We start from the raw sequence: 26,990 nt of genomic DNA on the forward strand, positions 1-26,990 counted from the left end.
CTGGCTCGGACCGGAGCATCAGGTGGGGCCCAGGGACCCGTCATTCGAGGCTGAGGCTCCTCTCCTGCACCCCACGGGCCACAGGCAGTCCGTCGACATTCTGGCCGGTGGTCCCAGTGCACTGCAGGCTCCGGCTGACCGGTTGGAGGCGGCTTGGTGGGGGAGACCCTTAGGGCGCACGCGGCACCCCAATCTTCTCCGCACAGAACGGACTTCCCAGCGCGCGGAAGCCGGACACTCCCTCCGGGGCTCGGCCCCAGCCTCTCGGGGACACGCGGCAGGCCAGCAGACACCGGTCCCGGCCACCAGGCACTGCCCTCCCGGCCCCCCAACTTGGAGACTACAAGTCCCAGCAATCCCCGTAGCTGGCACCTCCCGCCTCGCAGCGGAGACCCCCGGCCATCCCAGCTGAGGGGCTTGGGCTGCGCTCGTGGCCGGACGGGGCCAAGCGGGGAGGCCGGTCCCGCGGGCGGGGGCGGGGGCGGCTCCGCGGCTTCTCCCGCCGCCGCCGCCAAGGGGAGTTTCCAGGAAGTGGCCATATTGGATCCATTCAGCCGCAGCCGTCCGGGCGGAGCGCGTCCCGCAACCGGCTTGTCCCCGTCGCGGCCCGGGTGCTCGCCCCGGCTCGCCCGCCCGGTGCGGAGCTCGCCATGGCGGCCACTGACCTGGAGCGCTTCTCGGTGAGGGCCCTGCTGGGCCGCGGCGCGCGCGGGAGGCGCGGGGCGCGGGGAGGGGGCCGCCCTGCTGCTGGCCGGGGGCGCGAGCCGGGCTGTCAGCGCCGCGCGGCCGGGCCTTGACGCCGGGCGGGCCGGGGGACCCTGGAGCGGGCTCTTCGCGGCGCTAGTCCCGGGTCCTGGGGCGTCGGGCGCGAGCGCCTTGCCGGAAGGCTGGCGGGGTCGCCCTCCGTGGGCGAAGAAAAGCAGACCCTTTTCGCGAAAAGGAGCAGATAAATACCCGCCTGGTTGTGGCCCGGTGTGACGATAGACTGGGGCCCCAGGGATCAGAGGGAAGATCTAGGATACTCCGGAGCCCCCTCTCCCTGAGTGTTCTTTGCACGGCTGGGGAGATTCCTGGCCGCGCAGGTGCTGCTGGATGGGCACAGTCGGTGACGATGAAGCCCTAGGGATCCTAGGAAGTCCCTCGGATGAGCTCAGGGCAGTTGCAGAGTTGGGTCCTGAAGACCTTGGCCTGCTGCTCCTTCCTGCTGCAACCCCCGCCCCCCACCCAAGCGCCAGGATCCAGGGGCGATTCCAGTGGGTGCCTCAGTGGTCGGGTCTGAGGCAGCCGTTCCCCAGGAACTGGAGCGATTCCACATTCAACCCAGTGGATGTGTGTTTGGGCCCCAGTCCGGGTATGCCTTCTGCAGGGGTATCGTCTCTGGTGGTCCCTGCAGAGGTCTCTCTGGGCTTGAGCCAGCCAATAACCAACTTCCTAAAGGCTATTATAATCTGTCCCCCTACCCCACTCCCCCCGGGAAGAGAGGCCTTTTGGGGATTGTATCTGCGTGTCCCCCAATGTCTAAGGCTGGGTTTGGGTGTGTCTGGGAGGTTGAGCTGTGACAGTGAAGGAAACTGTGTCCTCTTGCCAGCATGTGAGGCCCTGGTCGGTGCTAAGGGGGAGGGAGGAGGGCCCAGGGATGTTGTGGGTAGGGGGTAAATGCTAAATATGTGACTGATAAGGTATTGGTTCTGGGGCTAAATAAGGGATTCAGGACTTATGTAATTAATGCTATAAATATTGTCATCTGAATTTGTATATGTAAATTTTCTCTTTAATCTGAAAATACATTTGTTGGTCTATTTTGGAAACATGCGTAACTAAAGCAGGAACTCTTGGTGTCATAATTTTAGACTTGAATGTTTTATGAGGGGGCTGCGAGTCAGTTCAGTAAGTTTAAATACAGGAGGAGCAGATTCAGAGGTTGGGCAAATCAGAGATTCACCCCAGCCCTGCACTCTAAACGAGAATTTATGTACCCCAGGAGGGCTGGGCCTGAATCCCAGCAGACCTGCTGGTTAGCTGGAGACCAGCATACCTGTGTGTTTGCACATCTCTGCCTGCATGCCTGTGTGCATTTTCTGTGCCCAGCTGACCAGAAAGTTATGTCTGGGTCTTGTCTTTCTGTGGCTAGAGGTTGTTTTAACAGTTGGTCTTGCAGGTGGGAGTGGTATGTAGAGTAACTGGAATCAGGCTACCTGACATGAATCCTAGATTACTACTTGTTGGCTGTGTGATTCTGGGCAAATTGTTTAACCCCTCAGTGTTTTCATCTGTATAATGGGATAAAAATACTACCTCCCTCATAAGATTATAGGAAGGATTTAATGAGAGGGTCCAGATGAGGTACTTAGAACAGTGTCTGGCACATGATGAAGACACAGTAAATGATACATGAGACTTAGTACCCATGTGGATGTGAAGACTGGCCCTCTGTGTAAGAAGGTAGCAGAGAATGAATTTGCTCTGTTCCAGGGCACCCTCCCTAGGGGCTCCCACCACTACCCACCCAGAGATTATCCTCAGAGGCTGAGCTGAGGGGTCTAGCTGCAGTGCCAGGCAATGGGCTGGAAAGGCTCTTTCCCTTAGATTCCTGTGTTTGTAAGGATTTCTGGTATTATCACCTTGGTAATAATGACTGAGGCACAGAGAGGGAACCGACTCAAGTAAGGATGTGCAGCCTGAGTTCAGGATGGATACCTTCCACACCCTTCACACTCTGAGCCATCAGCCTCCTGGGAGGACTTGGACATGGTTGAATTTGGGTGGAGACCTTGGGTTGGGTTTGGCCTGAATCTCGGAGTCTGGACTCCATTCTCCTTTCCTATCTTGTCATCCTGGGAAAATGATTTCTTTCTTTCTCCAGCTGTAAAGTGGAACAACCCTACTGATACTCTTCAAAGCGTTTATGAAGATAATTGCAGTCTGTGACATGTTTGGAGATATGTTTAGCTGTCTTACCAGCTGCAGGGTTGAACTGGGTGTTAAGCAGTAGCCATGAAGTTATAATTTGATTGAACTGTGGCAGGTTGACACTGTTCCTCAGGCTAGCTTGGTGGTCAGACCAGCTCAGGAGGGCATGGGAATTGACCCAACCTGGAGCTTAGATGAGCGTATGGAATGATACTTTTTCTTGGGGGTGGGGGAGTCACATTGCATGAAATGTGTGATTTTAGCTCCCTGACCAGAGATCGAACCCACACCCTCTGCATTGGAAGCATAAAGTCCTAACCACTGGACTGCTAAGGAGGTCCCTGGAATGGTACTTTGCAATCAGTATGTGCTGGGTTCCTATTGTCCACAGGCTGAGCGACCTTTACATTTTGACTGGGCCTTGCTCAATCCTAGATCAGCCCTGTGGTTATGATCAAAATCTCCTAGGATGTGCATGTCTGGGACAGCCCTCTGGGGAGTCTGTTGCCTCTTGTCCTCCTTGGGCAGCCAGATTCCTATCCACTCTTCCTCTGCCCGTCCTCCTTACTGGATCCCAGACTCTCTTTCTGCCCCAGGGGCCATCTCCTGTGCCTCTCCTGTCAGAATCTCATGGGACAGGGTTCAAACTCCATGGTGGGGGTGGCCTGAGGAGGGGCTGGAGAAAATGAAGATCTGAGGGAGAGAGGGAAGAAACGTGTGGCATGGCAGCCTGGAGCCTGGCACTCCTCCCAGCCAGTTACTCCCCCTCACCCCCATCTCCACTTTATCCCCAGCACCATCTGTCACTTCTGCTGTCACCCCTGTAATCTTGACACTTTCCCAAGAAGCAGGCTATCCAGGGAATGCCTATTCTGTCCTCAAGGCAAGAGCTGGTGGGAAGGAATGTAGATAGCAACCCCTTACTCAAGTAGGGGTGTCACAGAGGGTGTCTCCCTGTCCTATAAAAATGGCCAGAGACCTCTTTGCTGAGCTGCTTGGAAGGAGAAGTGAGAACCGAGCAAGGGACATCGGTGCATCTCTCAGTGCCTGGTGGCGGGGAGGGGCCATACACGAGCACCACCTGCAGAGCTGAAGCTCCACGCCCTTCCCCAGGAGGCTGGTCCACCCAGCTCTGCCCCCCGCCCCGCCATGGGCATTGTACCATGCTATGGGTGTTCACTTTAGGAAGGTCTGCCCAGGATCCGGATTGGCATGGACCAGAGCAGGGACACTGATGAGAAGGCACTGGTGATCCAAGGGGGCACCTGACAAGGGGTTGACCAGAGTAGCAGCAGAGAGTCTGGTAAGAGGGAGACTGGCCACAGTGCAGGAGAACAAATGGAGGCTGGGAACCCAGGGCCAGATATTTATCAAAAGCTTTGGATGGCACGGAGGGTGCTGGGTGCTTTGTGCCCATCATCTTGATGCCAGCAGCTCGCCTGAGACCTACCCTCAGCCCCCATGGACCCCTTGTGATGACAGAGAGGGTGGAGCCCTCTGAGTTTGGAGCCCAAAGAAGAGCTAGGTGGAGGTATGTATTTGGGGCAATAATCACCACGAAGGTTTCTGTGGCTCTGGTCCAGCTCCCAGAAGGAAGCTGCTGCAGGATGACGGAGCAAAGGGCCTGAGGACCGGCTGGCTTCTGTGTGTCCCCTGCAGCCTCTCCGGTCTTCCTGCCTCTCCGCTGCCAGGTTGATTCTCTCTCAGGATCCCAAGTCCCGGCCCCCAAGGCACAGGCTTTGCCAGACAACTAGGTATGGAGCTCTGCAGGCAGGAGGGAGACACATGTGCCTGGGGAAAGGATGCCTCCCAAGGTCGACATGCCCTTATGACAGAGCTGGGGTGTTCTTTACTGGAGCTGTTGGCATCCTCAGGGCTCACGTGAGGAACTGTGGCTGGGAAGAGGTGGTGGACGACAAAGCACGGGGCGTGTGGGCTGTAACATCCATTGCCCCTGATGGCACTGGGGCAAATCAGACATTCTCCTCCTCAGAACACATGGCTTGCAGATGGTTCTTGGTCCTTCTCTTGGAAGCTGCATTAGAAGGACAGAACCAGGGGAGGAAGTAGTACGAGCCTATTTCAGATCACAGGTGCTGGCTTCTTTCTGAAGGCTCTCCTGGGCTTGGGCCACCTGAGGGCTGTGGTTCGAGAGGGGCTGTGGGCCATGGATCCAGGTCCACTCACCAGATCTGGCTGTGGGGCCTGGGTGCGAGTGTGACACTGCCTGGTGCTGGGGTGAGTGGTGCAAGCAACAGAGAAGTATCGCCGTGCTGCCCTGAGCCCCTGCTGGCTCACGTTGGTGCTCATGTAGCTCTCTGCTGCTTCCCAGCACCGGCATCCTGGGGTAGGAGGGGGGCGTGGTCACCTTTGCCGCCCACATTCTTCTTTCCGAAGTTGCGTGGAACAAAGGCCACCTCCGTACCACGATGTCTAGACCCCTGTGGTCATCCCTGCTGCGGGGAAGTCCCCAAGTCCCAAGTGGGAAAGTACGAACACCTGGGCTTCCAGTACCTTCTGTGGCCCAGAGTGCCTTCCCCATCTGCTCTGTGGTAGGATGGACCATTCCCTCCCATGGGAATGTATCCCGCACAGCACCACAAAGCCTAGGAGCATTTTTGTGTCCTGGGTCTGGGGAGGGCTGGGTGGGCCCAGAGGCTGATAACTGGGCTCTTGGCTTCTGGAAATCTGATTTTGACATGGGAAGTGTGAAACAAACCATCCCAAATTCCTGAGTGGCAGTCCTGGCTGTCTTTGTGCAGCAAGAGGGAGGAAAGTGCCCTCAGTGAAACAGGGAGCAGGGAGACTGAAGTTTTGGGGTCAGGGCACTGCGTGGCTTTGGACTCCTAGGGATAGTTTTGTTTCCAAAGTCCCTTCACTTCTCAGGGTAGGGGAGAGGATGACTGGCCTTGAGAGAGTGACTGGCAGCCTTCTCCTGGGTCCCAGCTGCCACCTTGCCATTCTTACCTCTTCTGCTACTGTGCTGGCACCAAGAAGGCTGATCCTGGCTTGTGTCTTTTTCTCAGGTTTGTAGCCGCCATAGGAGAGAGACATTTTGGTTCTCTGGTGTCCTCTTGAGTGGGGACAGGTATATCCTGCCTCTGTTCTTCCCTCCTGGTCCAGGGTGGCAGCATTCCCCCCGCCCCGTTCCCACCACCCTTACCCCACGCACATCCCTGTGGTTATTTCCCGTAACCTTTGACCTGGGTTTAGAGGCTCGCTGTGGAATCCTGGGACTAGAGCCTAAGCCTTTCCTGGGAAAATTCTTAGGATTCCTCTCAGACTCAAGGACAGTTGCGCCGTGACCATGCGTTCTGGCCAGAGGCCTCTGCTCTGGCTTATTTAAGGCCCAGGCTGCTGAGAATGGTGAGATCCAAGGGGAGGGTGGTTTGTGCCAGGAACATGGGTGGAGGAGGTTCCCAATGGCACAGTGACTCCTGGGTCCACTGCATGAGGACTCTATAGGGCCTCCTAGAGCTGACTGGTGGCCTCCTGGGGCCCAAGTGCCCAAGCCTTCTCCTGGGGAGAAGGCTTCCTGCCTGCCTGTGGGGTGCTCAGGGTGGCAGGAACCTGAGGGGAAAGAAGAGTCCGAAGTCTGATGCTCTTGGAGAGAACTCTGTGGAAGGCCTGAGGGGCTGCTCTTTGCCTAGGATTTAGGAGCCAAATGCTTGAACGGCGGAGTGTCACCTCTACTGCTACCCCAACAACTAACTTCACTTGGGAGGTTTGTTCTCAAGGGGCTCTTTTCACCCATAGATTCTCTGACTATGTTGGTTCAGACATCCAGCAGATTTCCATTTCCTTCTGGATAAAAGCCTGTTTCTGTGTGGGCAAGTGCAAGACATGGTTTCCCCCCAAATCCCGCCTCTCTTCTTGGTAAAAGGGGCGGCTTCTTTCGGCTGGCGATTGGGGCTGCTCAGAAGGCTCAGACAGCATTGCCTGGTCAGGAAAAGGACGTCCTATTTATCCACTGGGCTGCGTAACAAAATGCCATCCTCCACTTTGTTCTGGGTGACCGGGCATGGAGGAACGCAGTCAGCCTGAGCAGTTATTATTTTGGTTGTTGTCTTTGATGTGCCAAAGAAATGATGACATAGAAGCCCGGAGCCTGGCTCAGGAGCCAGAAGCTTGTTAGTGATTAGAAGGGGGATAAAGGCCCTGTGGAGTTTCCCATTGTGTGTGTAGAGCTCAGAGCTGCCAACTCTCTATCCTGGAGCTTTGAGTACAGTTGGAGCCCCCTGAACTGGCCCCCTGGGAGCTGGGTGTGTGGAAAGAGTCAGGAGCAGCTAGGTCTGCCTCTCATCAGAGTCCAGGTTAAGTTGGCCAGCCCAAAGGCTCCTCCCACAGAGCAGCCTCCTGTAGGTGTCCTTGCCCCAAGGGTGCACCCTGGGGGTTTTGTCCTTCCAGGTCAGCATCTTGCCAGTCCTGGGGTTGCAGACTATCAGGCCACGGATCAGGTTCAGCCCTCAGACATGTTGACCTGGGCCCTAATGGTTTTCTCCTTTGGCAGTTGTTGCCAACTTTTAAAAACTAGTGCGTTTCACATGAAAATCTGGATTTCTGGATTCTCTTTAAAAATTGGAAGATCTGGCAGCACTAGGTCTACATTCCCACCGTTGGCTGGAGTCGCGGGACCCTAGCCACCATGGACTGAGCCCAGCCTCTGCAGTTCCCCGCTGCTCCTGCCTTTCCCCGAGGGCCCCCATGCTCCTCCAAGTCACCGGGTCTTTCATCCAGCAGAGAGCGGAGTTGTGGCTGGAAGTGTGGCTTGTGCCGTCACACCATCACCCAGAGATTCTGCCTTCGCCCTCCTGAGCAGTGTGATCTTGGGAAAATTACTTCATCTCTTGGTGCTTCAGTTGTCTCTTTCTATACAGTGGGCATAATATACAGCCTACCTCACAGGGCTGATGTGTGGACGAAGTGAGATTAGAGTCATAGCGGATCAGCAGTTGATAACTGTTCCGTGTGGTGGTTGCCATTTTTGTTACTATCCTTCACCCATTTACACCACCTGCCAGGCCGCCACAGCCATTTGAGTCTAGACTAAGACTGGGCCCCTGAGGTCAAGGATCTGGTGTCTTCGTCTTTTCATTGGCTGCCATCCACTGACACCCAGTGGATGTGACCAGTGAGCCTGTGTTTTGTGGCTGAATGAATGAGTTGGGAGCATAGTAAGAGTAGGGGGCAGTATAGCTCAGTGTTCTGGAGCATGGGCTTGGCTGCTCTCAGATCCCTACTCTACCCTGATTAGTTCTTTAGCTTAGGTGCACCTCAGTGTCCTTACCTGTACAATGGGCATAATAATAGTGTCTGCCACACAGGGTGGTTAAGGGCTATATAGGAGACTGTAGGTCACTTGGCTTAGCCCACACAGGTGTCCTTGGTGGGGTGTTGGTGTCATCATTTGATGTTCATTCTTTCCTGTGGTTGTAACACCACTTTTCTTCCCTGTCTTTACTCTCCTTGCTTTCTCTCTGTTCCTCTGTGTTCAGAGTTTCACTTTGGGGACTGTAGCAGTCAGGATATTTTCAGTTGCATGTAATAGATAGCCGCATTCAGCTAGCTTAAGCAGTAGAGGGGAGATGTGGCTGGGGTAGAGGGAAACACTAGGGTGGGGGATGCTGGCTGTCTCTCCTCTGTGATGTGCTTGGCTCTGTAGTCCTCGGTGAGTGGGCTTCAGTCTTAGGCTGACTCCCCTGATGGTTACAGGATGGTCACGAAGGTTCAGTCAGGGTCGCTTGCCCCTGCCTGTACCCATCGTGGGATCGTGCTGATTGGCTCAGGACTAGTAGGACCCAGCCCTGGAGCTGGAACTAGGGGCTTCCCTGACAAATTGCAGGTAACCAGTGGGAGATCTGATGTTCCTTCCTGAGCTGTGGTAGCTGTGTCAGAGGGGCTTTGTAGGCTCCTGGCTCCTCCTGGGCTGAGACCCCATGCAAGTCAGCAGACACACCTGGGCAGGCACCTTGGAGAGAGCGGTGCACCTTGGGTCACATGTTGTTGATGCCAAATGTAGGATCAGGGAAGCTGGCATTAGTGGGAGTCACGCCTCAGTAGAGCTGGGAGGTTACACCAGTCTCTCAAGACCAGAGAAAAACACTCTGTCCCCATGAGGCCATTCTCTGTGTGCGTGTGTGCGTGAGCTCTGGAGATTGGTGCTCCAGGGGTCCCTGAGGCTCCTGAGCAGCATCAATTGCCCCAGGTCTGTGGCCCCTGGATTGACAGCACAGCTTCGGCTACAGCTTGGGGATGGAGACTGCCTTGTGCTCCACACACTTCTCCGGAGAGCCCAGCTGCATGAGGAAGGCAGGCAGGGCTCACTGAACACGGGTAGGCAGGCTTGTGTGAGACCCCCGAGTGCTGCTGTTAGAGTCGGGGAGACTCAGGAGTAGGATAGCGTCTGAATCTTTGCAAGGACTCTAACTGGGGGAGTGCGCGTGCGTGTGGCTTCCAGACACAGCCGACTTGGTGGGTTTTGGCGGTAGACTACAGGATGTTGGATTGCATCCTGATTGTGTCACCCTTGGAAGAAGAGGATGAATAAACACATAGCCTTCTCTGCAAGCACAGCACGCCTTAAATTTTGGAGATTCTCAGTCTCGCCCAAAAAGAAAAAAGCTCTAGACTAACAGCTCTGTCCTCCATTTGATCCTCAAGCTGCCATGAGCAGGTGGGACAGAGACGGAATAATGAAGCTCTGTGTAAGGTGGGCAGATGTGCCCGATGCTGTGGCAGTGAAGCCGTGCCCAGCGATTTATAAATGGTAGTGTTGTCTAGCACGTCGGCCATGGTGGTGGGAGGGTGGGAAGAACGGGAACACTGACCTCCCCCAGCCTGCGGCCCACTTTGAGGAGCTCATGGAAGAGGTGAAAGTCACGATGCATATCAGGACAGCTAATAGTGTGAAGAAATGGGGTCACAGCCAAGTGAAGGGTCTGCAGTAGGGGTACTTAGGGGCCAGGGCAGGGCAGGTGCCAGGGAAAAGGCAGTGAGCTCCAGAGCCCAGGGAGGGGGCCGAGTTTGAAAAGTATATCCAGAGATAACCAGCTGTGCAGGAACCGAGCCTGGGAAAAAGGCCTCAGATGATAAAGGGCCTGGAATGCCCTGCTAGGGAGTTTGGACCTGACCCAGCACATCCTATGCTCCATTTACTGGTTTTGCTGCGGCCTCCAGTGAGAGGAAGCTGCCTTTGGGGCCTCTTTGTTGTTATGTTTGCAGCCCTGGGGGGACCTGACTTGATTGGGAAGGTTGTGACTCAGTTCCCTGGGGATAGGGGACTCCAGCTTTGAGAGCAGAGACTCTGTGGAAAGAGGGTCATTGGAGAGAAGAGCTTAGGGGTAACTGACTTTTGGGCTTCCCCAAGGGGCCATGGAGGTCTAGGCTGCCCGTGTGCACACTTGGGAGTCTGTGATGCAGGGGTACTATGACTGAGCTGGGGAAAGGGCTTGGGGAAGGGCCAGGGGGACTTAGTTAATGAAGAAGAGAGGGTTGGGTTTAAGTGTCGAGGGGCTCTGGTTGGGAGGAAAGAATGGTTGGAGGGTTCAGGCTGAGACAACAGGCTGTGGCTGCAGAGAGACTGAGGGGCCACAGATGCTCCGGAGACCCCTGCGCTGGAGGGCAGGCAGCCGGGGCCCTACTGGCTGGTCCTCAGCCTCCTCTGCCCCCTGGGCCTGCACCCACATAAGGGCTGCCACTGTCCTAATCTGTGCCCCTGGGACTGTCTTCAGCTGGGCCTGTTTCCTCCCCTCTGGAGCTGTGGGCTGGATGGCAGGATAAGACTCAGACCCATCGTCCTGTCCTTGCTCTGTGTGGCTGGCAATCAGGGCAGAAGGGCTAGGGGACAGAGGAGGTGTGTTTCTGCCCTATACAGAGCTGCCTGGGGTCTGCCCTCGACGGGGCCAGTCCCAGGAAGGCTGAGCCTGGGAACCTTCCCTCAGGACAACATTCCACCCCCATTCCCAGGGAAGCAGAGAATCCACACAACTTGGAGCCTGACCTTGACCCTCTGCTTAGGGTCCTGCTGGGTCTTTTTATAGTGCTGTGGGCCAGCTCAGTGACCCTTGCTTGCTCAGGACCTGCTGCCTGCCTCTCTGGGCAGGCCTCCACATTCTCACCCAGAATCCTCTGTCTAAGCAACCAGGACTGGGGCGGGGCTGGGAGGGGGTCATGAGCCAGAGCCTGGGAGTCCCTAGAGAGTACCACTGAGGCCCCCAAGACCAGTCCTGAGACCCAGTGGTGGGTCTGAGTGAGTACTGGCCCCTTTAGCAGGGCTCAGTGTGCATTCCCTGCTTGGGTGCATGAGGAGCAAGGGGTGCCCATGGAGGACTGTGAGCCCACCTGAGGGAGAGCCCTCCAGCAGTGTGAGTGTGAGGGGGTCAAGCCAGACCTGCCCTTGTCTGCATCCTACTTTAGCAGGAGAGGGCCACAGGAACGTGCACACCCTCAAATCTTGGCCTTTTGAAATCTTTAAGATCTAGGGAACATCTGGGGCCTCCTCCCAAGCAGGCAGGCAGGTGAGCCCTTGGGGTAGCAGCCATGGATCTGGGGCCTTCTGCCAGGTGACACCTCGGGCTCAGGCATCCCTTGCCAGCTCAGCAGATGCAGAGCCCCAGGTGAAAGGGCCTTTCCCAGGCAGAGTCATGGGTCCTGAGGCCCATGGGACTCCCTGTGTGGAAACTTGGCCTGGAGTTGGAGTTCCAGTGCCCTCAACGATGTGTCTGGAGATTTGCTGAGAACTGAGACAAGTTTGAGGGGCGTATTGACTCAGGTTTAGCCTCCCCTCTTCTCAACCCCTCTTCCCCAGTGGGCTCACTGCGTCTTTTCTTTTCTCTTTGCAGAATGCAGAGCCGGAGCCCAGGAGCCTCTCCCTGGGTGGTCATGTGGGTTTCGATAGCCTCCCCGACCAGTTGGTCAGCAAGTCGGTCACTCAGGGCTTCAGCTTCAACATCCTCTGTGTGGGTGAGTGTCATGCCTGGCCAGGGGACAGCCTCCACTGAGGATGGACGAAGCCCTCCTGGGAGATGAGATGCCGCTGTCCTGACTGCCTGATGAGCTGCAAGGGGACCTCCCAGGCAGAGTGACACTTTGAGGGGTCAGGATGAGGCTTTGGGGTGTGTCTCTGCCAGGGTCAAGGACAGAGTTGGAGCCAGGGCCTGACTCAGCTTCCATGAAGAATGGACAGGACTAGGTACCTGAGAGTGCTTTGTACACTGAGAGTATCTGTCACAGTGGTCGGGATCCATGTGTTTGCTTTAAGAACATGTATTGTTGTTCATACCATGTGTCAAGGACACTGTGGTAAACCAGACTGTCTCTCCATTACGTTGTCATGTAGTAAGAGCTCCAGTACTCATCTAAACAAATACACCCCCCAACAGGGAGGCGCTGGAAGGTTCTATGTGTCTCAGGCCACAAAAAGTTCTGCCAGACCCTCCACAGGTGCTCTGGGAACCCCTTGGAAAGCAGCCTCTCCTGAACCTCCCCGCCCCAGTTAAAGCTTCGTGGAGTCGAGGCCACCCATGACGTGGGCTGAGCCACTGGTTCTTGTAGACCTCGGCCCTGCTGGCCCCATGGCCTTCCTGGGCCCAGGAGGAACGGCATGCAGAGCAGGTGACCAGGTCCCATTGAGGCCAGAAGAGGCCAGGGTCCATTGGTGTCTCCCAGCTGCCTGGCTCTGCCTCTTCTCACTCCCAGCAGAAACACCTTACACAACCTACATAGCTACGTCTTATGTCCAGGCCAGCCTTTTGGCTCTTCCTTCCACATGTTATTTCTGAGGCCACTAAGAAGGGATGGTTCTTGGGGTTACGGACAGTAAGGGATGGAGTGGGAGGCCTGCCCCTCTCTTGTATGGAGACCAAGGGTGCCTGAGCCCCTCCTGGCTCAGCTAGGAGCCAGGACAGCCCCAGTTCCAGTCTGTGACACCCCTCTGCCCACTCCCCGCTCCCCTAGGGGAGACTGGCATTGGCAAGTCCACACTGATGAACACGCTCTTCAACACGACCTTTGAGACCGAGGAAGCCAGTCACCATGAGGAGTGTGTGCGCCTGCGGCCCCAGACTTACGATCTCCAGGAGAGCAACGTGCAGCTCAAGCTGACCATCGTGGATGCCGTGGGCTTTGGAGATCAGATCAATAAGGATGAGAGGCAAGAGGCAGGATGGGCGGTGTCTTCCCCGTCCCTCCATGTTGGCCGTGGTTCTAACACTCTGCCCTAGCGCTCCGCACTCCTTGCTGCCCCCAGACAAGTGACCAAGCCCGCACTCCATGAGGTCCATGGGAGGGCTGCCTGGAGAATGTCTAAGGTCCTGAGGACCCCATGGGGGACCAGGAGACGGGGTCAGCCACCTGTACCCAGGCAGGAATCCCCAGGCAGAAGCTGTTTGTTCTCACAGAGAGAAGGCTGGCCGCTTGGCTGGGCTGGGCTCCGGGCCCGGGGCCGTGGCTCCGCTGTCTGCCTCCCTGTGACGGAGCTGTCTGTAGTTACAGGCCCATCGTCGACTATATCGACGCGCAGTTTGAAAACTATCTGCAGGAGGAGCTGAAGATCCGCCGTTCGCTCTTCGACTACCACGACACGAGGATCCATGTCTGCCTCTACTTCATCACGCCCACGGGGCACTCCCTCAAGTCCCTGGATCTGGTGACCATGAAGAAACTGGACAGCAAGGTGTGGCCCCCTTCCGGTGGATCCTGTGGGCGCCCTGTCCACGGAGGCGGGGTGTGGTCGCTGCCTGTGACTGTCCACTGCATTCCCCGGGGACTGGGGCTGGGGGCTTGCAGAATTGGCTTGGTTCTCTTGCTGTATCTTCTCTTGTGTCTGTCCCTGTGCCTCCAGCCGGCCCCCGTTGATCTGACCTCTTCAGAGCTCTGTCCTTGCCTCTGGCCCTGGGCACCTTCCCTCCAGCTGAGATGATTCTTATTCTCAGCCTGGTGGCTCCTTGCATCCTCCCCGTCCCCCTAGAGTTACTTCCCCACCTCGCCCCTGCCCCTCTGCCCCTCTGACCTCTGCTCCCCAGAGCATGCTGATTCTTTGCTCTTTTTCTCTCTCTCAATTCCTAGTTCCTCTGCTCCCTTCACTTCCCTTGCTCTTCCTTCTGTGACTTTCCCTTGGGGTCCTCCTGAGGCCCGCAGAGAGAGGAGAGTTAAGCCCCAGAATTGGAGTAGGCATGAGGAGTGTGTATTTAAAAGGCAACTTCATGTGAATGACAGGAGCGATGAGGGGTTGTGGAGGGTGTGCAACCCCAGGGTCACCTGTCAGCTCTCATGTGACTCTGTTCCCCATTTCAGGAGTTAATTTTCACTGTGAACAATGAGATAACTTTGGCCTGGGAGATACTGAGGTCTTCCTGTGGCTACTGCTAATGGGTCATCTAACTTGTGTAGGGGCACAGCCCCCTGGCTGCCACCCCTGTCAGGCCCCACACTGGCTAAGACCTTCAGAGCACTCTGGGTCAAAGCTGGATATGCCCACAGGACAAATTTGGGGCTGGATGGAGGTTTAGCAGAGCAGGGAGGGGCTGTAAGAAGCACTGCAACCAATTGTCACAACCTGTCAGAATGGTCCCACCTGTCTGGGTTCAGGCTGGGACTCCACTGGGGAGCTTTGGGAGCAGCTCCATCTCTTTGGCTTCCTGCCCCTCTGCCCAGGGGTGTGACCTGAGAAGGGCTATCCACAGTCAGGGAGCAACTCACCCCTGACCCCTCTCCACGGTCCTGGCAGGTGAACATTATTCCCATCATTGCCAAAGCTGACACCATCTCCAAGAGTGAGCTCCACAAGTTCAAGATCAAGATCATGGGTGAGCTGGTCAGCAATGGGGTCCAGATCTACCAGTTTCCCACGGATGATGAGGCTGTTGCCGAGATTAATGCAGTCATGAATGTGAGCACTGGGCAAGGGCCTGAGGGCTCTGGGGTTGGAGGGTTTGGAGCTAGCCCCCGGCCACTGTCTTTTCCCTGGGTTCTAGCCTTAGCTCTCCAGGAAAGATGGCTGGGAACCAGGAGCTGGCCAGTCCTGAATCCTCCGGACAGGGGATGGGAAGAATCGGGTATTGGGCTGGTCCTGGAACTTCCCCAGGTTTAAGTACCCCAAGGTATGAACTCAAGGCAGGGACCTGAAACCTGCAGGATTGAGCAGGCAGGATGCCCGGACTTGGGAACCTAGAAGAGAGGCCCAAAGGTCTTTTCAGGGAGCTTCTACCCCTGGGGAGCCCATGGACTGAAAGAATACCCTATAACAAGAGGAACAGGGTTGTGGGTTCAGCCCACTCCCTTGTTTGGAGGTCCCAGGATAATTCTCTAAAGGAGAGCCCCAAAGTGAGCATCTGGCCCACCTTGTTCGGGTCTGGGCAACCCCTCCCTGGGGCCCAGGGGCAGCGAGGGTGGGTCTGTCCACTAGCCCGTGTCTGCACAGTGCTCACATACACCTGGGCCCCTTTCCAGGCTCACCTGCCCTTTGCCGTGGTGGGCAGCACCGAGGAGGTGAAGGTGGGGAACAAACTGGTGCGAGCGCGGCAGTACCCTTGGGGCGTGGTGCAGGGTGAGTGTGGCGGTGAGAGCACAGCCCTGGTTGGGAGCCTGGACTCAGTCCCCTGTCCTGTGTCCTCCCCATGACCATCTGCTGCCTGTCTTCCCTCTGGGGTCGGCCTCTCACACCCCACCGCTGTCCTGCACCCTGTCCCCTCCGTGCTGGTGGCCGGGTCCCTGTCTGATGCCCACGTGCTCTCCACTTCCAGTGGAGAACGAGAATCACTGCGACTTCGTGAAGCTCCGGGAGATGTTGATCCGGGTGAACATGGAGGACCTCCGCGAGCAGACACACAGTCGGCACTATGAGCTCTACCGGCGCTGCAAACTGGAGGAGATGGGCTTCCAGGACAGTGATGGTGACAGCCAGCCTTTCAGGTGACAGCCTGTCTCCCCAGCCACAACCAGACTTGACTTGTGAGCCAGGTGGGGAGAGAGGCTGCTGGGACAGTAGCATCCTCCCCTGACCCCATGTGTCCACGTGATTCCAGCCCTCTGGCTCTGGCCAGCCCCCTCCCACCGTGATCCCCTCTTTGGCCTCTTCTCTCTGGGTCTCCACAGCCTCCAGGAAACATACGAGGCCAAGAGGAAGGAGTTCCTGAGTGAGCTCCAGAGGAAGGAGGAAGAGATGAGGCAGATGTTTGTCAACAAAGTGAAGGAGACAGAGCTGGAGTTGAAGGAGAAGGAGAGAGAGGTGTGTGCTGGGCTCGGGGGGTGTGTGTGTGGCAAGGCCAGGCCAGAGAGGGCCCAGGCTCCTCCGGGGCCCACACAGAGCCGGCCTCCCCACCTTCTGCTCCCAGCTCCACGAGAAGTTCGAGCACCTCAAGCGGCTGCACCAGGAGGAGAAGCGCAAGGTGGAGGAGAAGCGCCGGGAACTGGAGGAGGAGACCAACGCCTTCAATCGCAGGAAGGCAGCAGTGGAGGCCCTGCAGTCTCAGGCCCTGCACGCCACCTCGCAGCAGCCTCTGAGGAAGGACAAGGACAAGAAGAAGTAGGTGGTGGGCTCCCTGCCCCGCGCTGGCTGGCTCGCTCTCGCTCTTACTCATTCTCGCTGGCTCGCCATTTTGCTGTCTCCTTTCACTCGCTCTCCACCTCATTCTTGCTCACCTTTCTTCTTTCAGTGGTGATCTTCACATCCTCAGGCATCAAGCGTTCATGCCCACTCTTGTGTTTGTGCACGAGTGGCTCCTCTCCCCACTCTTCTACCCCACACCCTGTTTTTTTCTCTATCTCTTTTTCTCTTTCTCCTGCAGACCCCTCAAGAGCTGGGTGGAGAAGGCTGGGCCACACAGGCAGGGAGTGGCCCCTAAGAGGGTCCTAGGGTCTCAGGGAAGGTCCTTCAGGCCAGGAGATGGTCAGGGCTTGGGAATGTCAGCCTTTTCAGACAGATTCCAAATGCTCCTGTGGTTTCTGCTTGGACAGCTGTGGTGCCTCCCCCTCAGTCCTGAGACTGTGGACGTGGGGCCCGTTTTGGCAGGTGGGTGGTAACTGAGGGCAGTGGAGACCTCAGCCCAGCCAGCACTGATCCCCGGACACCGTGGTTACGACCTGCTGAAGGAAGGACAGCAGCTCCCTGGAGGGGCTGTGTGAGTCCTACCGAAGAGAGGAGCTGCTCCTCAAGCAGAGGCTGGAGCTGTCCTCCGAGCGTAGCTTTAGAGGAGAGAGAGTGATGGGAGAGGGGAGGAGATGGAGTGATGGGGGAGAGCAGGAGGCTTTTCCCAGCCTCCAGGAGTGCAGTCAACTTTGGCAAGGTGGGGGCCGCTCTAAGCCTCTTCTCCTTGGCATAGCCTGATTCCATGCGCACAGCTGGATCCCAGATGCTCTGGGTAGGGGTGGGGAGTGCCTCCCTTCCCTGCCCCACTTCATTCAGTGTCCCCCAGAGCATCTCTCCATGGGGATCCTGTCTGCCCCGGCTTCTCCCTGCCCCTGGTCTGTGTCTGGTACCTTCTTTCTCTTGCCAGCCTGGAAACTAAGCAGGTATACTCACCTTGGCCCTCATTCTTATTCTCTTGGAATTCCAGTTCCTTCTTGAATGTTTGGGAACGTGTGTGTTCAGGCTGTTCCTTCCTTGGTGGCAGTGGAGCCTTGTGGTTAGGGCCATGCAGTGCATAGCTGTGGCCCTGGGGTGCTGCCTGTGGCACTGGCCCTCCCCCTGCCCCCAGGATTGCGTTCCCTAATGCTGCACACATGCATGACACATGTACACTGTCTCACTCTTGCCCCATCACATACACAGATCCAGACACATCTCCACTAACACACACAGTCTCCGAGACACACAGGCACAGAGGCACAGACACATCAAAGTTTAAAAAGCTTCTCCCTGGGGAAGACCAGGGGACAGAACCAGGCATTTAGGAACTGGATGCCAGTTCTCATTCCTGAGGCCTGTCTCCTGCTTTGGGACAGACCCTGTAGTCTCTCCCACCCTGCTGACTGGCCCCCCTTCCCTCACCCCCACCCACACCAGCCGTTGGTCCTGCTGCAGCAGATAAGCCCCTGCTGGTCCCCAGCCCCACACTCCTCTCAACTGTGCACATTTCCCTTCTGCTTTGCATTTACTTCCGGCCCTGTCTAGATGTTGGTGAGCTTGGTGAGCACGCAGGCTCTGTGAATTGCAACCCATGTGGATTTTGAGCTGGTAGCTCAGAAATCTGGTTTCTCCTGGGAAGCGGTATGCTATCCATGACCCAGTGCTGGCTCCCAAAGAGACTTTGCCTTGCTCCCTACCAGCTTAGCCCAGGCCATCTTGTTTTCTTATTATTTTTTTTCTTTTTCTTAAAAAAAATAAAGGCAGGCAGAGTCCCCTAGGAAGTAAGCTATGAAGAAGCCACTCAAAAGCAGCTCAAGGACCTGTGGCCAGGTCAAGGTGTTGAGGGCCAGTGGGGGTGGGGTGCAGGCTGGCTGCAGGGGCACCAGGCCAACTCAGGGTGGGGCTCATCACTGATGTCAGATCTCCCTGCTTTTTTTCGTGTGATGTGGGCCTGGAGAACAGGTCTTTTCTGTTTGCTGGACATTCCAGAAAGCTTCAGTCAGTTTGGCCTCTGGGAGAGAGCCCTCTCCTCCCATGCTGGCTTTGCAGAGGCCAGGAGTGGGGTGGGTGGGCTGGCTGGGAGCACCCCTTCCCTTTGCCCTGGTCGGGACGGGTCAGGAGTACATTTGGAGGGGGGATGTTGTTTTGCGATCATTTAGTTGAATGGCTTTGATTGATTGTACTTATTCTTCAAATTTTAATTCATTTTTACAAAATTATTTCCCAATCAGATCTTGACCCCTCAGCCTGGGATGCCATAAGCTGAAGTGAATTCTCTGCTTTGCTCGTCACAAGTGCCAAACTGACTGTCCTTTCCCAGTGTTCATCTTGCTGTCTTTTGCTTCTGTTTGATTTGGTCGTCTGTGTATCTTTTAATGTGTCTGTTTTTGTTCTGTTTGTTTTATTTTTATTTTTCAGTTAACGCACGCACAGACTTACATGTCAAGAGCGGACTTTAGACTTTCATGTGTTAAGTTGCTTGAGTTACACCTTGTGACCCTTCTCCCATATCATGGTGTGAGGACGGACTGGGAGCCGGTACAGACTCCAGTGTTTACAGCCCTGCTTTGTCCCCTACCCCTATGCCCCAGGCTGCCCAGGCCTGGCGGGCCACCCTCTCTATGCAAACTTGTTAAAGCCATGAATGCTGGAATCCAAAACTGATGAGGTTTATTTTTTTCAGAGCCAGTGGCTGGTCTTCCATTTACAGTGTCACTATTCCTTGACGGAGCAGTTTTGTGCCGCTCTAGCAGAGGCCCCAGCCGGCGATGCTCGGCCTAATTGTTCAGCGTCAAGATGGCAACTCATGCAGCGCCCTAGGTGTGGCCACGTGGTGTGGTATACGTGCTGCAGAACTCCGCCCACTCCCCTTCATTTTAATTTTTCTAACCTAGAGCTTAATTTCAATAATAACTTTTAAAGCACTTCTAAATTTTTATTTTGGCACGAGCGTAAAGACAAATAATACCCCCTCCCGTTATTTTCATAAGTAACACAGATGCCCTGGTTTTTAAAGACTAAAAATATCTCTAAACCTTTCTTCTGTATAAAGTCTCCCCATAAAGTATAGGGAGAGGCGGGTAATAAACGTCCTGTAATGACAGTGTTTGGGATTTCTTTACGAATGAAAGTGGATCATGAAAAAGGCCACGTTCAGCGTTGTTACTGTGAATGTAAATGGAACAGCAGCCCGAAGCCGTTATCTCTGTGCTCCACACCCCAGGTGCTACCTGTGAACAGGGACCAGCCCCATGAGTGCGTGTTAAGTGTTTGACTCTTAACTAAGACCGCCAGCACCCCACCCCATGCCCACCCCTGCATATTCCAAATGCAAAGAGTGCTCAGCGGGAACAGGTTTCTCTCTGGGTCGTCCTTTCCTTTTTCCTGGCTGAGTTGTAGGGAAAGGGATGAAGGTGCCTGTTGTATGTGAACAATTAAGAAAAAAACTACCAGCAGAGGAGCTTTTTCCCCTTCAGCTGCATTCTTAAAGAGAACCTTCTAAGAAAGTACAGCATTCTTCTGTGTTCCTGTTGGTTGGCAAGCCACTGAGACCATCAGGGTCGAAAGCATGGCCTGATAACATGGGACATAAAAAATAAATAGATGAAAGGAAGGATTCCACTTAATGTTGATGAAGCACTGTGCTGGGCACAGGCTACCCAGAGTCCTGCACAGCTCTGCCCTCAAGGAGCTCACAGTCTAGTGCACTCCCTAGTTGGAAGCCTTAGGAAGCTGTGCTAATACATTGTTGGACTGGCGGTTTGTGTTTTTATGTCCTTCATTTTCTTTCCCATCATCGTTTCCCTCTTCCTGCCTTGGCTTGCTTTACTGATTTCCAAGGCTAGGTTCTGGTTCCCTCTTGACCTTCTCAGATCATGTTCCATTCAGAGAGGGGTGGAGGGTGAGCTGTATGTATCCACTGAGGTATGACCAGGAAAAGGTGGTCTTTTTCGCTTCACCTGGAGCAGAGCAGGTTTTGTTGAGACTCAAAGTGAAAATTCTCCAAAGTTATGCCATGACCACGGGTGAATACAGATTTTTGAAGGGCTCAAACTACTTGAGAAGCCTTCTTAAGAGAACATGAGTATAAAATCAGGTACAGGGCCTTGGAAGAGGCCCTGAGAATTAAGTTTCATTAGCTTTAGAGTAAACCCACTTGTGGTTGAAACTGGTAACTGATGCTTCACTGTGGGTATCTAAAAAGGTAAATCAGCATATCTAAGGCAGATGTGGACTGCAAGTGGCTTAACTCTAGGGTCATTATATGTCTGAAAGTGTATTCAGTTGGATGGAAGTAAGACCTTTACGCTAGCCTGGGTCAGCTAGTGTATTTCTGAAGATGAGGCTCAATGACCCAGCAGGCTCAGTTATGTAAGAAATGAGGACTCCTGGCCAATCGGGACTCTTACAGCGGGCAGATCCTGCTGCCCATCCACCCCCGTCTGAGTGTGGGCTGCACCCAGGGCATACTTGGGTGGCCAGAATTGTGGCTGGCTACCTGCCTGCAGGCCCCAGGCTTCCAAGAATCTCGGGGGAGACCTGTCCTTGTTACATTTTCTGGGGTCTGGGCTGCCTCGGCAGCACCCTTTGACTTTAGTGAGCCTCACTGCACTTTTCTCTCATGCTGTTTGTGTTTAGAATTTTGTCATTTTTAGCTGAGACCAAATTAATCTTTGGTGCACAAGGTGAGCTTAAAAGCTTACCATTCATTGTTTAACAAGCTACCCGCCTCATGGAATGTGACCCCTGTCTGCAGGATCTGACTTCCCCCTCATTTTCTGTCTCTGTATCATCTGTTGGCATTGTTAGGGCTGTCAGTGGGATCGCTGGCATTTACTATCATGTCTTTCATGAACCAAGTTGATTTTGGGGTAGAATCACCATATAATTTATTGCCCAAGCTGAGACTTTTGAGAGTGAAAGGAGATTTTGTTAATAATGACGCCAAGTCGACAAGCATAAGCCATGATTGTCTCAGGCAAACTGGGAGGTATGGTCACCCCAATTATGGGGAACCTGAGTCTAGGTGGTCTTTGCTTGTGCAGACCAACTCCATATATGTTGTGTATGTCTTTGTGTGGGTTCCCTGTTAAGTGGGGCTCCTGTTACTGGATAAGAGGCCCGAGGGAAGTGTGGCTTGCTAGTCTGTTACGTTAACATGCTTCTCTAAAACTGCTTCACTTGTTAATTCATTTATTCCTTCATTCATTGACTGTTTTTGTTCCTTTCCATTCACTTTGTACTCATTTTTTTCATTAAATTTTGCATTTATTTTGAGTTTTTGTGGTGTCTTTTTTGGGCAGTGGCTTTTCTGATTTAATGTTTCCTCTATTAATCTGCTACAGCTGTGGTAAAATACAGCTTGTTTTTTCCATGAACTTTGTGGGGTTGATCAGCTTCTATAGGAGTTACGTTTTAATAGTGAATCCTGCCACGGGCATCTGTGAACGGCTCTTGAATGAGTGTGGGATGGAGGCAAGATAGGAAAGAGAAGTTGCAGCCTGTGGTCAAAGGATCTTTATCAGGCAAGACACGAGAGAAGGCAGACCCTGCCCTTGAAAAGTTTACATCCTTGTGGAGGAGGCTTGACATAGGACAACTAACATTTGAGTTCTTACTGTGTGCTAGTCATTGTTCTAAAGTGCATTACATGTATTAATTCCGCTAATCTTCACAATAATCCTATGATTAGGTACCATTCTCTCCTTTTTATAGGCAAGGCACGAGAGGTACCCAAGGTCACACAGCTCGTAACTGGAGGAATTGAGGTTTAAATATTGCTATCCTGTACCCTTATTCCTGTTCAGTTTGACAGTGTAGGTTGGTGGACCTAAGAAGGTTTTGCTGAGGTGGGATGTTGTAGGAAGTAGGCAAATATTTGTTGAGGAAGGGATGGCAATCTCCAGGGCCCATTTGTGGAGGAGCTTTCTCTGTTGGACACTAGGCTAATCTCTGGGGAGACCAAAATGAGGAGATGGAGGACTAGGCCCAGCAGGGAGACTGGCATGCTGGCCTCCCCAGGGAAGGTACAGCACAACTCTGCCCCTGGGCAGGCAGGTGCAGGGAGGCAGTCTTCACCAAGCTCTGAAGGACCAAGACTTTCCAGGAAGCCAGGGGAAATAGGGCCACCTTGGTGGAAGGAACTTGACTCACCCAAATGAGGTAATATTTGGACAAGTTTAAGATGTGTCTGTGCTACTCATCTACTGTGTTCTTCTCTTAGCCCATCTGCCTCTGAGCCCTGTCCCATCTCTGTTTTCAGCAGTCACAGCCCAATCTCTGCCCTATGTAAATGGTGACAAATGGAAGGTGGATCACATCCTTATTTCTCCCACCACAGTGAACCCCAGTCTCTAATCTGAAGTGGGAGAGAAATTCCTAACTGCAGGGAAAAAATGTTAGAGGAGACTAAGATAGAACTTAGGGCTCCAAGGCAAGCTTGAACAACATAAAAACTTAAAAACCGCTCACAAGTGGTACTTTGGCAATATGAAAGTTTGCTTCCCCAGAAAAGGGAATACTATTTACAGAAAGATGAAGCAACAAGGCTGTCCCTTACCCCCATATTGTGGCTCACAGGTTTACCTTCTTCTTTTCCCAAGAGATGGAGAGTTGGTTTAGCTCTGGGGAATGAAACTTACATCTAGAGCTAGGTTCGGGGGGTGGGGTCCAGGTAATTCCTACCTGTTTTCTGAAGTCAAAAATAGCCTGAGTTGGCGTGGGCCCTCAGGCTTAGCCTCTGTTCCACCAATGACAGTGCTGCTCACAGTGGAAGGAAGGAGGCAGAGGAAGCTGAGGCCACGAGCAGCAGGCTGCCCCCCAGCACGTTCATTTGTGCTGGGCTGCTGCTGCTACTGCTAAGTCGCTTCAGTCGTGTCCCACTCTGTGCGACCCCATCGACGGCAGCCCATGAGGCTGCCCCGTCCCTGGGATTCTCCAGGCAAGAACACTGGAGTGGGTTGCCATTTCTCCAATGCATGAAAGTGAAAGTGAAGTCGCTCAGTCGTGTCCGACTCTTAGCGACCCCATGGACTGCGGCCCACCAGGCTCCTCCATCCATGGGATTTTCCAGGCAAGAGTGCTGGAGTGGGGGGCCATTGCCTTCTCCATGTGCTGGGCTAGGGGACAGTTACTGATAGGGTTTGAGAGACTGCATTTCACGTGTGTTTGACTCTATCAAATCTCAATGCACGGTATCTAATACATGTAAAATAAGACACAGAAAGGATTGAAAGGAAGTGTATTTCAACAAAAGCTCCAACAAGCAAATTTGTCTTAACAAAAGGCAGAGATTTGTGCTGACTACAGGACAGACACTAATACGGTATAGCTAGTATTGCACCTAGCAGCAGATCACCTTCCCCGCGGCTTCGCACATTTACAGAAAACTGTTCACTGCGGAAGGACTTCACAGATGACCTCTAAATGTGTGGCTCAGTCATTTGCATCCCCAGCACTACCTCCACAGTCCCAGCTGGCATCACTGTCAGCTGGACTCCACTGCCTAGAGAATGGCTCCATAGTGTCACTGCTTCCCAGGGGCAGCTGGCTCCTCCCTCACGGCCATGCTAGTGGTCCCTCCCTCCTCCCTGCAGTAGTGGGAGCTCAGCCTCAGGACCCGCTCATCTCAACCAAAACTTGGGGAGTGCGGCTTCCCAACACAAGGATCACCTCGAAGTGTCATTTTCTAAACACAAAAATTCCTCTAGTTAAGCCTGTAAACTAAGAGTAACCAAGCAGAAATATGCCTAAAGCTTGATTTGGTTACTGTATATGAAATAAAGCACTTTATGAATCGAGTTCTTACAAAGAAAAGACTTAGATGCTGGGCGAGTCAGGGTAAATCCCGTTTGTGCAAAGGCGGGCAGAGTACTTGGGACTTGAAGCCTGCACATGCTCTTGGTACAGGCCTGGGAAGCTGGAAAGACGCGGCCAGTTCTGGCAGGTGGAGCAGCAGAAACTTGTCTGTCAGCACCAGCCTGGCCCTTCTGCCCTGAGCAAGGCCTGCCTCTGACCTCATCGTCCAGCTGTCTTATAGGCTGCTACAGCCCTTGATGAGGAAGAAAAAGCAAGCTGCACTATGAGCATTTATTCCCTCCCCCTGGTTTCGGGCCCAGGGTTGTGAGAGAGGCAGGAGTCTGAGTTTGATTTATCAGACTACCTTTCCCTTTAGGGACCCTGACCTGTCTTTTTGCCCCCTTGTTTTTTCCTGAAGAATCAGGAGTGTTTTCTCAGTTGCTGTTTCAAGGCCTTCTTGCTTTCTTGTTACAGGACCCATAAAGCCTAGAATATAGAGGAGTCCAAGTCCAGATTTGGCATTATGCTGTAAAGGGTTCTGGGGTAGGGCACAGACACTGGCAGGTGAGCCAGAAAGTGGCTGTTCAGGAGGATGACTAAAGGCTTGCCAGTTGCTCCTTTACAAGTTCTTTGCAGCGGTTCCACTGCCTAATACCAACCTGTAATTAAAACGGAGCGGTCATCCTTGAGGCAGAACCATTTTACATTCTAAACAATGAGTAACTGAGTGCCAGAATGTCAGCATGGAGCAATTCCAGGAAGTTCCAATCACCCAACTTGAGAACATTAACCCCACCGTCTCAGGGACACCCATCTTCAACCTCAGTAAAAACTGTCATTTTTCTAACTGCATTCCATCTTATGCTGTCCATCCTGAGTGATTCTGACCTCCCCATACCTACCTCATAGTACCCTGGTGCCTGGTGCCATATAAAGGGTAAAGGGTCTGAAATTTACACTCCCCAGTGTTAAGCTCAGCGTTGTTTTCTCCTGAGCTCAACATGTCCCCACATCCTCTTGACTACCAGGGCTGCCACTGAGATACAGCTTCACTCAGTGTCAGAGAAGCCCATTGTGGTGAAGGGAACCTAATACTCAAGTCCAGAGGATTTGCCATGTGTGGAAAGCCTAGCCCTTAGGAAGACTCTTCAGAGTCATCACAGCCAGAGTATCTCCTGGAGCCCACAAGGGCCGAGAAGGGGCCACAGGTACTCTTTTGGGGGCAGAGTGCATCAGCTGAAGGGGCAAAACTGAGAGCCTGGTGTGGGGCAAAGTTGATGTCTACCTGTGCTTTCTTTAGCAGATCAGATATAGGAGTACAGCAGTCGGGCATGAGCCTCTCCAGCTCTAAGGTGATGATGACCAAGGCCAGTGTGGAGCCCTTGAACTGCAGCAGCTGGTGGCCCGCCATACAGTGCTGCAGCTGCCTGGTCAGGGACGCGACGTGGAGGGAAGGATTCCTCTGAGGCATCAGCTCCTTCACGTGGGGCCAGCCCAGGACCACCAGGGCGTGGAACTGGAGACCGTGGTTTTTATGTTAGAACAGAAAACCCCATACTTTTCATAGATCAAAGACCAAAAGTGCAAAAAACAATTTAAATTTTCATCAGGGAACATTAAATATTGCCCAACCCTTTTCGTTCCCATCCATGGCCCCAGAAGGGGATTGAGGCTTAATACCCACTGTGCGGCCAAGCTAAGCTTCAACCCTGGTGAGAAAAAGACAGTCTGCTTTGTGACATGGTCATTAAGAGCCTAAAGTACCCACTTGACAGTGTTTCAGTTCTGAAAAACAGAAGCATACAGTTCAAGATTAAGGTAGCAGAGAAGTTACTTGTACGTGCTCGACATGAGAAGAAATGCTGCCGCTTGGCCACAGTGGTCAGTTTTTATAATGGTACAGCCCTTCGTGATTTAATCGTCACACTTCATAACAGACCAAAACCCCATGACATTTCCATATTACATAATTTTGCCTTACTAACAGAATCCTATCTTTAAGGATGACCATCATTCTCTAACTAAAACAAATACAAACTAACATGACATTTTTAAGTGCCAGATCAATATGGTCTAAAGCCTCAGTAAGGACTGTGTGTAGGTGAATAAAAGACAGCTAAGTGAATGTGTGTAAAGTGCAGCAAAAGCAGACAGATTTTTATGTACAGTATTCATAGAATGGAAAGTTAAATATTTTTGCAGTGTGTATTTAAAAGAGAAGCTCACCATAATAGTGCCGTCTAAATATCTTTGTAAAGTTAATGTCCTTTAGAAGCGGGAGTCTGGCGGAACCGTGTTGGATGTAAGATAATATTTCACTTTGCCGTTATGTCGTGAGCCTTGTGGGTCACGTCACTGTGCTGCATGTGTAAGGACGTGTGCTTTGCCGTCCTATATTGTGAACAGCTGTTCCAAAGGCACAATGAGTCCAGGGTAGGCTCTGGAAGTTCCTCGTACTTACTATGGACAGAAAGTCCAGCGGTGTCCCGATGTAGAGGTCCCAGTGCAGTTTGTCCAAAATAGCCAGCTCCATCCTGAGGAGCTCATTCGGGGAATAGCCAGAGCCATAATGCTTTATGAAGTCTTTTATGCGTGGAATTAACTGTAAAAAGAAAATAAAAGAGGCCAAAGCCCTACACTCTGTCACAGTAGCTTTTGTTTTCTTATCGCTGGGGACTGGGCATCCGTGACCCTAGTAGAACTGTCTTCCAGTGACCCA

At 53.5% G+C, this 26,990-nt stretch overlaps 2 protein-coding genes across 9 annotated transcripts in view; one reads left to right on the forward strand and one right to left on the reverse strand.

Moving 5' to 3' along the window:
* On the forward strand, positions 1–26,907 carry SEPTIN8 (septin 8). Of its 8 annotated transcripts, none has more exons than XM_019964549.2 (10): positions 1–22; positions 11,751–11,871; positions 12,865–13,060; positions 13,396–13,582; positions 14,636–14,797; positions 15,358–15,454; positions 15,651–15,819; positions 16,003–16,135; positions 16,242–16,432; positions 25,572–26,907. In XM_019964549.2, the coding sequence occupies exons 3-10, from the start codon at positions 12,894–12,896 to the stop codon at positions 25,735–25,737; spliced, it is 1,272 nt and encodes a 423-aa protein (XP_019820108.1). In that variant the 5' UTR covers positions 1–22; positions 11,751–11,871; positions 12,865–12,893; the 3' UTR covers positions 25,738–26,907. The 8 variants fall into 8 exon arrangements, with proteins under 8 accessions (XP_019820108.1, XP_019820110.1, XP_019820107.1 ...); XM_019964551.2 differs by lacking the exon at positions 1–22 and adding an exon at positions 395–680 and having other exon boundaries at positions 13,402–13,582; XM_019964548.2 differs by lacking the exon at positions 1–22 and adding an exon at positions 398–680.
* The window catches only part of CCNI2 (cyclin I family member 2), a 4,142-nt gene continuing 3,305 nt past the window's right edge, over positions 26,154–26,990 (reverse strand). The window contains exon 5 of the mRNA XM_070792273.1: positions 26,154–26,873. Coding sequence (XP_070648374.1) covers positions 26,619–26,873 — 255 coding nt within the window. The 3' untranslated portion in view covers positions 26,154–26,618. The remainder of the gene's footprint in view (positions 26,874–26,990) is intronic.

Source organism: Bos indicus, chromosome 7 (assembly GCF_029378745.1).
Source record: "Bos indicus isolate NIAB-ARS_2022 breed Sahiwal x Tharparkar chromosome 7, NIAB-ARS_B.indTharparkar_mat_pri_1.0, whole genome shotgun sequence".
NCBI lineage: Eukaryota > Metazoa > Chordata > Mammalia > Artiodactyla > Bovidae > Bos > Bos indicus.